The 11,516-nt window shown below is 32.4% G+C and overlaps 1 protein-coding gene across 1 annotated transcript; it reads left to right on the forward strand.

Moving 5' to 3' along the window:
- Positions 1-2,532: 2,532 nt before the first annotated feature.
- LOC149569409 (LOB domain-containing protein 1-like) lies at positions 2,533-3,883 on the forward strand. Its single transcript, XM_089817740.1, has 2 exons — positions 2,533-2,757; positions 3,119-3,883. The coding sequence occupies exons 1-2, from the start codon at positions 2,611-2,613 to the stop codon at positions 3,440-3,442; spliced, it is 471 nt and encodes a 156-aa protein (XP_089673866.1). The 5' UTR covers positions 2,533-2,610; the 3' UTR covers positions 3,443-3,883.
- The last annotated feature ends 7,633 nt before the right edge of the window (positions 3,884-11,516 follow it).

An 11,516-nucleotide genomic window follows, 5' to 3' on the forward strand; every position in this document is an offset into this window, starting at 1 on the left:
GATAGAAAATTATAGACATTGATAAACACGGTTGTGAGGAAGAGGCTAATGAAGAGGATAACACTAGGGTGTCAAGGAAGAATCAAGAGTCTAGTTCTACGAAAAGGAGGTATGAATTCTTACGAAAGAAGAAAGAATTGAATATGAGGGAGTTTAAAAGAGGAAATAAAGTTCCTAAAAGCCAAAACTAAGGTGTCTGATGATAGTGAGGACACAGATTCAAAAGATGAAGAGTATGTAGAAGGTTAGGAGGAGAGATATGATGGGAAGGGGGAAGACATCGAAATGGAGAAACATGAGGCACATCATGAGGTGGATTTGGGTGTGGTCAACTCAAACTAGGATAATCACACAAAGGATGAGGGCTAGAAATAAGAAATTCAGAACAACAATGCAAAAGAGATGGATAAGGGGAATACAAAAATCGTAACGCTGTATGATAGGGTAAATGAGATGAAAACTAGCCTCATCACTAGCTATTTGGATACTTTGCAAAGTAAAATTTCTTCCCTGGGTAAAATGTACGAAGAGGAAATCACTAACATTGAATTGGTTATCATTGCCTTGACCCTCTACAAAATCCAATGCAAGATTCTTGAGAGAACTATTGTAGACATCACTGTTGGTAGGAGCAAGATGAAAAGGGAAAGGGAATCAAATAAGGACAATAGAAAGAGGACCAGGGAATGGGAGACATCACCTACTAGAAGAATGAGCTCTACCAACTGGAGAAGCATTGGAATGCTATAAAAAATACTTGATAGTTCTTTTGTCATTTGGGTTTTCCTCTTTTTATTTACTTATGGTTTTAGAGGTGTTTATGTTATTAAGGGTACTTTGAACTTTAGTATATTTATGTTAGGTAAATGTTAGAGGAATGCCTTTTCTATGCTAAACTTATGATTCCTAAGTTTTAGTTTAACTACTATTTAAGAAAGATGTTTAGAAGGCCTAGATATAGGATGTGCTTGAACAATTTATTATCTATTTATATTGTGAAGGATCACAGACAAGTTTGGATGCTTTTTCTCTTAGTTATTTTTGAAATTTTTTGATACAGGTATGGGTTACTTTGTTGGTTTTTTATGCTCTAGCCTATTGTTTGGTTGTCATGGCCTAGGATAGTGCTACTATTCTGTAATTTGTGGCCCTTTTCATGCCTACATTAACAAAAATATCTTATTAATGATTGTTCATTACACAACTTTTATATGTGAACAACTTGATTCTTAAAATGAGCTAGTTCCACAAAATATGTCTTGATTTATTTTTTAACATCATAAACGTGCATAAGAAATAGAGTTGGTAAGAAGAAAGTACCTTAATAATATATTTTATTTCAATCAAATTGAGTATATTATATTATTGAATATGAGGCAGTACATGAGTCTATTTAATTTTTTAATTATGAGAGTTAAGTTTTGCAAGAAGCCTTTAAATAATCTTTTTTTTTTGTAAAAGTACTTAAGTTGAAGAATTAGTAAAAAAAGGATCTATCAAGAATCTAATGTTAATTAAATTTGTCAAATCATGTTAAATTAAACATCACATAGTTAAAGGGTATTGAGATGTTGGGATGATTAAGTTGTGTTAGTGATTTTCTTATCATCAAGGTTCATATGCCAATAAGATGCTATTGTTAAATGATTAAATAAAATGAGATCCCACATTTATGACTTTACCTATTCACACCTCATAATCAAATACGTTTACCCCTTTTTAAAATTAATTTTTTATTAAACTTTTAATAAAACAAATATATATATTACTAAATAGAAAAAAAAGAATACTAATTGAATTACAAATATACATATTACTAAATAGAAAAAATAAGAATACTAATTAAAAAGAAAAGTGCTAGTAATCTAATTTACCCCATATCTTAATGTGGTGCCAAGTATTTATCAATTTCCAACTACCAGCACCATTATCCTTTTTGTCTACCCATTCTTTTTCAATTTTCTAAATTTCCATAAAAAGATCTTAAACCTCAATGCATCTCATTAACTTATTCATATGAAGATTATCCCTCTATCCCCTCTGTATGAATCTAAAGTTGCTAAAGCAATTGAAAAAGACGTTTTAACAACAAAAGTATTTCAATAGCAAGATTACAAAACTTAGAATTGACCAGAAGTAAACGTTGGTGGAAGGGAAAACGTATTTGTACAGTTATCTGGGCCCCCAAAATTCTATGTTTACTACGTAAATTTGACCAGGTTCGATGAATTATTTTTTAATTTAAACAATTAATGTACGAGATTGTTTTTCTTAATTGAAAACAATTAAATACGAGAAGGCATCTTGAAAAAAAGGAAATGGGAGATCTTACTTGATGCTCAAGTGTTAGGCCCCATATTTCCTCGCTTTGTGGAAAAAGAAAAAATCAAAGTCTTCGGAAGAAATATGAGACTTTCTGAGAAAAGAAATGGGAAAATCTTCCAAGCTTCACTCCAACGTTCAGATATGAATCTATTGGCCCTTCTTGACAACCTTATAACTATTTAAGCTCTGAAATCATTTCATTCTTCATCATAAGAAGATCTGCCATCATAATTATATTTTTAGTTGTTTTAGTTTTGCGGCCGTCACAATTATCATAATTATAAGATGCCAAGATGTGCAAGCTGCAAGAGGCACAGGAAAAGATGTTCAGAGCATTGTGTGCTGGCTCCGCATTTTCCATCTTCTGACTCTCACAAATTTGAAATAGTACATAAAGTTTTTGGGACCCGTCATATAGTTAAGACCTTACAAGTAATTGAAATAACTATTACTTGAAGCTATCAAATTTCTTAGCTTATTTTTCCGTTGCCACACTAGGGTTAAATGTGGTATTCATTCATGGTTTTAATGTTTTAGGGCATGAAGGCCTAACAAAGAGCAGATGCACTCAATAACATTGATATTGATATTATTTGAAGTTATCAAATTTCTTAGATTATTTGTTTATTGCTTACACTAGGGTTAAATGTGGTATTTATGGTTTTGATGTTTTAGGGTTTGAAGGCCGAACAAAAAAGAAGATGCAATGAATGCCATTAAGATTATTTGAAGTTATCAAATCTCCTATATTATTTGTTTATAGCTTACACTATTCATGGTTTTGATGTTTTAGGGTATGAAAGCTGAACAAAGAACAGATGCAGTGAATAACATGGTGTATGAAGCGAGTGCAAGGCTGAAGGACCCCGTGCATGGCTGTGTAACAGAAGTTGAGAAACTAAAGAAGCAAATTGCTGAGCTGGAGTCCCAGCTGGCAGCCGCACAAGCAGACGTGGTGAAGATAAGTTTGGAGAGGGATGAACTTGTGTCATTCCTTCTAGGTGGGTCTTCTAAGCATGGTGAAACTGAACAAGTTTTCTATGAGATACAAACAAATGATAATTTGATAGTAGATGATGTGGAGCAGCTCTGGAATCCACTGTGGGAGACAAGTTGAAGTCCGGGCAGGATTTAATGGATTTTCCCTATCTAGCTTTGCTTTTTTATAACATGTTACCTCAGTGCTGAGATAATACTCATCCATTGAGTATTTCAGCTTAAGAGGATCTAAGCATGGTGAAACTGAATATGTTTTCTATGAGATGCAAACAAATGATAATTTGATAGTAGATGATGTGGGGCAGCTCTGGAATCCACTGTGGGAGACAAGTTGAACTCCAGGCAGGATTTAATGGATTTTTCCTTTCTAGTTTTACTGTTTTATAATAACATGTTACGTTAGTGCTGAGATAATACCCATCCATTGAGTATTTCAGCTTAAGAGGATCTTAGTATATGGAAACTTCCATCTTATATATCTATATATAGAGCAAGAAGAGACAAGTTCTTGTGTAATTTGATATATCCGATAATATTAAGTATGTTGCGTTTTGTTTTAGCTGCACTTTGATTTTATTTTTTCATTTCAGATATCTTATGTATTTCAGGAGTGATTAATTCGTGGGCACTCATATGTGAGAAATTGAAGTGAGGACTGTGAATTATGCAAGTTGCGATTTCCTTGTAAGTAATAGTAATCATTTTTTTCTCGAGAAAATGAGCAAATTTATAATAAATAAAACAATATCAATATTATAAAATATAGTGAGAGATTTTCAAGGATTCTAAAAGTAATTTGAATTTGAAGGATATTTTAGTTTTATTCTCATTTCAGAAAGGGAGAATTTATTACAATAGAGTTTATTGGTATTTTCTTACAATAGAGTTTATTGGTATTTTCTTACATACAATTAAATTCTATGGAAACATAACTGTGATCAAGTGTCTTATATGAACTTCAAAATGAAAGAAGTGGAGGTTACCTACACTTGAACATTAAGTTTATGTAGGAATATTAATTTTTACCTACAAATTTATAATATGAAAAATTCAGATTCATAAAATCTATTTTCTCATCTAAACACATTCTAGTAAAGAAAATATGTTTATCTTGAAAATTATATTGTTGATAAATATTTTATGCACATAATTGTATAAAATGTTCTAAAATGAAATATATTGTTTATAAGAGGATTAGATTAATTTTAATCTCAGACATATAAACTATGAGGAGTCATGTACCAAGTTAATGTAGGAAGAAAAGGACAGAGAGTCATTGGTGATGATTGTAAAGCCTTAATAAGAAATGAGGAATAAAAGTACAAGAGAATTGACTGATGCAAGAACATCTTAGGTTTGGAACAATCTTTTAACCAAAAACCTATTTTATTTTTAATTATCTAGCTTGGTAGTCCTTATGATTGATTGAATCATTCTTCAATTGTTTGAGTTAGCATTTGTGATGATTGAATTATAATTAGGACCTATCTTGGATCTTGTTCTTGGGTTCATAGCCGGTTTAGTTTATTGTTCCTCAGTTATAAGTTTTTCTCTCATGGGTAGCATGTTCTTTAAACCATTCCTAAAATTTGATCTTGTAATTGATATCGATGATCATAAATCTTTGGATCATTTGTAAACCTAAATCTTAGTTTGCTAGTTCTCATGGGGTTGATGTGGTTTGTTCCTTATGATTTGGGACCAAACCGATGCATTGCAATAGTTTTCCAGTTTCTAGTGAATGCGATCTCTTCTTGGGATAATATGTGGACCTTGTGATGTAGTGCCTGCTCTCGTTCACATTTTTTTGGACATATTGTTGCTATTATTGTCAGACTATGTTAGACTAGTTATATGTTGATGGTTAGTAGCATTGTTTTGAGACTTTCTGATATTGTGCTATGGATTCAGTTGATATGTGATGAGATTACTTAGACTCTACATTTCATATATGCATCATGATTATTACATTATTTCTAGTTATTGATGATGATTAGTTAGATGGTTTATTATCATATGTGTTTTTCTTATGGATACTTAACCCATACTTGCATGTGTATGGTGTGCGTGTTTGTTTCTTATGTATGGCATTTATGATATGGTTAAGGAAGGGATTCATAGTCACCTGCTAGTCGGGATTCACATGATGCACCACTTCCTGCCATTGCTTGTTTAGCTTAGCATATATATATATTGTATGTACATGCATGGTTTTATGTAGGTTGCAGGTACCGGGTATCGACTTTCCTGAATTGCCAGGATGAGCATACCCTATTGCACTATCTCAATGGTAAGAGAGGGGAGATAAATTCTCAAGTCCAAATCCTAAGCCCTTAAACCATTTGTCCTAGTGAGGTAGGAAAAGTATCTAGATATTTTACCTTCTGAATGTGTCAGATGACATAATTCATGATTTTAACCCTTTAAGATTGATTTTGTATGGATTGTTCTATGATGGGTTTTCATATTTTATCTTGGAGGTCTATGGTGAATTTTCTATTAATTAAGTCTTAAATTAAAAGATTTAATTAATAATTTAATTATTTTGGAAAAAATTAATATAATATCATGATCTTTAGATATTTTAATTTTAATTTAATTAATTGAGAAAAAAGAATTAAATAAAAGAATTAAAATTAATAATAATAAAAATAAAATAAATAAATAATAATAAAATAATAAAAGAATTAAAATAAAAGTTATAAGTATGCCTAGGAGTAAACACACCTCTTGATTGCACATATGTCAACAACACAAGAGTTAGCGCACAAATTAAGCACATGGTGTCTACAACCTTATGACTCATCTAATAGGTTGGAAAAGACTCATGCTTAGTTGTCAACACCTTTTGGTTGTTTCTAGAGACATTCTGGGTGCTTCCCGAGAATTCTTTGTATTCAGGCACTCCTAGAAGCTTAGGGAGCGTGTTTGGAGGACCCAGAAACATTGGAGAAGGAAGGAGCTTGCTCTGTGGGATTATGAGGAGAAGTGATTTAGCATCAGTGTCCAGGTAGACACTTGTGATTTTTGCATGTGATATTTTGCTTCTTGCACTTCCTGTCTTCTTCGTGTCTTCTAAATATTTTATGAGGATTTTCATATCTTGGTTTTATGCATTTTGTCATGGTTAGTTAAATTTTATATAAGAAATTTTCATATGCGTAGATCTGAGGAAACTATGGGGTTAAGGTTTTCAGATGCATATGGACAAATCTATTTAAAAGAATTAATGGGTAAAATTAGAGAAAAATTACTATTTAGGAGAAATTCTCAATTCATCAAATTGAAAAGCCCTTTTTGTTTAAAGCTAAGTATATGTTCTCTTTATATATATATATATATATAAAATTTGCATACATATATGATTATTAAAAATGCAATCATGCTTGATAACAATCTGCGTGTATATATATATATATATATATATATATATATATGTATGTATGTATGTATGTATGTATGTATGTATGTATGTATGTATGTATGTATGTATGTATGTACGTATGTATGTATGTATGTATGTATGTATGTATACATACATATATATATGTATACATACATATATGTATATATGTATACATATATATATGTATGTATACATATATACATATATGTATGTATACATATATACATATATGTATGTATACATATATGTATGTATACATATATGTATGTATACATATATATATATATATATATATATATATATATACACACACACACACACACACACACACATATATATATAAATATATATGCTTATTTAAAAACATTGTTTTTATTATCGCGATGGAAAAACAATATTTAAGAATCCGAATCGCACATGAGTATTAAAAAAAAACATTTTTGTGAAAATGTTATAAAAAAATTGAATTGAACAAATTAAATCAAGAGGGCGAAGCTTGTACCCCTTCTGCATTAAGCATAGAGTACCCGCATCACAAGTACTGCGATGACAGGTAGTACTCTGTACCGCTGTCACCGTAGGCCCTGCGATCATAGGGTACTGCGTACCAACAATGGTATTATATATATGTGATATGCGTTTTGTTTAAATTTTTATGTGTTGCAAAATCAAATTTTGACATTTTGATTTTTATAATGTTTGTAAAATGTTGTTATTATTATTAAATGTTTATAATTATATATATATTTATGTATGTATGTGTATATATATATATATATATATATATATATATATATATATATATATATATATATATATATATATATGTATGTATATATATATATGTATATGTATATATATATGTATATGTATATATATATATGTATATGTATATATATATGTATATGTATATATATATATGTATATGTATATAAGTATATATGAATATGTGTTATTAATAATAAATAATTATTATATTGATAAATGATTTGTATTAATAAATCATTTCTCTTAATAATAAATTATTTTGTAATATTATAGTCTAACAATATAGGTTTAATTTAATTATTTAATTGACTTGAATTATGAAGGAAAGATGTAATGAGAAGAATTGGTAATTTTTCATGTTAAAATCTACAATGTTTCCTACTGGAATTTGATGGGGGTCATTTTCAAATAACGTCTATATAACAATATATTAATTAGAGAATTGAGTCTAAGAGCTTTGGGGAAAAACTTTAATTCATCAAAAGCCTATACATGGGTTAAGTAATAATGTATGAATTTCTCCACTTGATATCTAAATTTGAAAACAAAAACTGAGACCTCTACACTCTATTCAACTATGCAATTTTAGCAAACTAGAACTTGTGCTTGCATCTTGTGCTTTCCCTATGCTATCTGTTTTGGGTTTTTGGGTTGACTAGTGTTGACCAATTATAGGATGTCTACTAGAGGCTTGAGGGTTATGATTGTGATGTCATGATGATGTCTTTTGATTCTGATCTTTATAAACTCAACCATGGTCATGTGATGACATGCTGATTGATATTATCTTCAGTCTTCTTGTATAAGCTGTGATATATGTAACCTTTTTATGAGTTATCGATCAATTGAATTGGTTTACTTTCCAGTCACCTTGATGGGATTGAATTGTTTATATAATCTTGATGATGTCATGTTGTGATATGTTTTGACTCAACCATTTTGGAGTCTTCGATCAATATTACTTTGAGATACTTTTGGTTGCTTGTTAAGAACCAATGATTATTGTGATTATCAGTGATACCTTCAGTTGCCAATAGAGAACTATTGTGGTCATGATTATCTATGGATGCTTTTCTTTTTCTCATGGATATTTGATGCTCTCATTGTGGATTATCTTTTGATAATTTTCTAGTCACTTGTATAGGACTGTGGTGATTTGGTGATTTATGATTCCATGAGCTTAGGGTAGGTTATCTACTTGTAATTTTGAGAAGTGGCTTCCAATGGGAGTCGGGGTCCTAAGAGGTTGCCAGGGTAACTCATTGTAAGTTATTTTAATAAGTGAAAACATTCACACCTAATACTAACTTAATGAACCTAAAATGATAATTTTTTTGTTCTCGCCCATGCCTCGAGTGCTAGTACAGACTAGGATGGGAGTAGAGAGAATGCTTGGTTGCGACCTTGCATTCTATAGTATGCCTCATCTATATGAGAAGATACTAGTGGCCGCATAGGGATCGCTAGGGGGCCGGGGTCTATAGAGAGACTACTAGGGTAACTCTAGCATGATCCGTGCAATGACACTTTCCTGCTTGTATAGTAGGTTTCCTACATGTCTTTGTGTGCCTTTGGGATTAGATGTCAGTTTGTGATTGGAACCTTTGAGTTAGTATACTTTTAGGATTCTTGGACTTAGAGAGTTTTTGTGCTATGTGTTTTGATAACCTATTTGGGACTTGAGATTATCTCCTCAGCGCGGTGGGAGTGGACCATCTGGGTACCACATGGTTGGGTGGTAGTGCTTTTTCACTCTTACTGTTTGAGATCTGTTTGAGACAATGTGGCTGATGCATTATTTGTTGGCATCTATCTTCATTTTGTTCATGGATTATGATGGTGGACACGTATCCTTACATTGATGATTTGCATATGTTAGATGATGTTATCTTATGCTTTACTTTGCATGTTAGATTTGTTTTTTGCATATGATGCAGTATGATTTAGGAGTGACATTTCTACTATGATAATACCGATGATCTCTTCGGTGATTTGGGATGTTATGCACAGAGGGATGGCTAGGGCCCATGATGGTCTAATGATGCTATTTACGGTTGGGAGGAACCGTGCACCTAGCTAATTATGTTTGTGATAAATGGTTAACCTTTATGATGGATGTTTATATCTTTTATGATGATGTATCATGTATGTCATGTGATTACATTTACTTTATTTCATCATGAACTAGAGTAAGGATGATGATGTACTTTATTTACATGGATGTATATTCTTTTAAGCCTTTTATACCCTGTGACATGTACAACGGATGATTGAGCATTCTAAAATGTAATGTATGAACATTAGATTTTTCATTATTATTTTATGTGGATGTAGTAATAAATGGAATCATTAATATTAGTTGATTTAGATGTAATTCAATGTTAAGGGGTCCATGAAGAATGTAACCTGTTATGTATGTTATTACTTTCACTACTATGTTATGAATGGTTTTACTTTCATGTTTCAAAAAAAAAAAATGTTACCAACTTAGTGAAACTTTAGGTTAATTCTTTGGATCCCTTGGCGGGGAGTTACATTTGGTATCAGAGCCCAAGTTTCTACATTGGGAGCTCTGGGTATTTTGGAACAAAACTAGGACTCGAAACTATTATGTGTATCTTTTCAAACTTGAAAATTAGGTGAATTGAAATAGAATCTAAAACTGTTACTTGCATATGCAACACTTAGCTTTCAAAACTAAAAATCCTACTTAAATCTAAACATAGGAAAAACTGAAATTGAAGTTTGTCTATTTTCAAAACATGTGTCTTTTGGTTGTAATAGTATTTTATATTCTGGGTATTTTTGTAGGATGGTATCTGGGACTAGGTATTCTGTTAGAGGCTATGGTAGAGGCCATGGAAGAGGCCATGGACGTGGCAGAGCTATTAGTGTCCTTGAGTCTATCCGTGGAGGGCCTACTCATGAAGAGAGCAGAGGAGAGCACATTAGTGAGCAGCAGGAAGAGAGCCATAGAGGTGACCAAGTTGAGTCTGAGGAGGTTAACTTGAGACAGATGATGGAGACCATTCTTGATCGCCTACCTCCTACTCATGAACAACATAGAGCACATCAGACAAAACAAGAGCATAGACCCAGGTCCAGGAGCCCTCGAAGGGATTGATAGAGATCCATTGTATCTACTCAGATGAAGGACCTTTCGAGATCTAAGATCAAGCCCTTTAACGGGCAGGGTTCTGGATATGTGGCTGAACAATGGCTTATTGCCCTTGACAAGATTTTTTCTATGCAGGAATTTGACAGAAATGTTTAGGCGAGATTTGCAATTACCAATCTGGAAAATTTTGGGGCCACTTGGTGGACAATTGAGGGGATTGGGGCAATTTTGATGCATAATGGATGGGTGATTGCGTATGAATCACACAAGCTCAAGGATCATGAGCTAAATTATCCTACACATGATCTTGAGTTAGTAGCAATAGTTCATGCTTTAACAAGGTGGAGACATTTCTTGTTGGGACATAGATTCAAGCTACATAGTGATCATCGCAGTCTTCAGTACATTTTCACTCAGTCTAATTTGAATGCTCGCCAAAGGCGATGGATGAAATTTCTATGTGAGTATGATTTTGAGGTAAAGTACATCCAAGGAAAAGAGAATGTGGTGGCAGATGCTTTGAGTCGTAGGAGACATGTGATATCATCTATGACTCTTAGTGTTGATTTGAGGAGTCAGATTCTTCAGGCACTTCCTACAGATTCTTGGTACCAGGAGGTGTGCAAAGAAATAGATTCAGGAAGATCTTTGGAGGGTAAGTTTGTAGGCTATATTCGAGAGTTAGATGGTCTTTTGAGACTTTTAGGAAGGATTTATGTGCCATTACTGGATGAGCTTCGCACCTTGATCCTAGTAGAAGCCCATCATACACCCTACTCGACACATCCTGGTGTCAAGAAGATGCATGCTGATTTGCGAGATTAATTCTATTGGTCCAGGATGAAGCATGGCATTGTAGATTATATGGCTAGGCGTCTTGAGTGTCAGAGAGTCAAGGTA

The sequence above is a fragment of the Cupressus sempervirens genome, chromosome 3, assembly GCF_028749045.1.
Source record: "Cupressus sempervirens isolate cs-2001-9-10 chromosome 3, ASM2874904v1, whole genome shotgun sequence".
Taxonomy (NCBI): domain Eukaryota; kingdom Viridiplantae; phylum Streptophyta; class Pinopsida; order Cupressales; family Cupressaceae; genus Cupressus; species Cupressus sempervirens.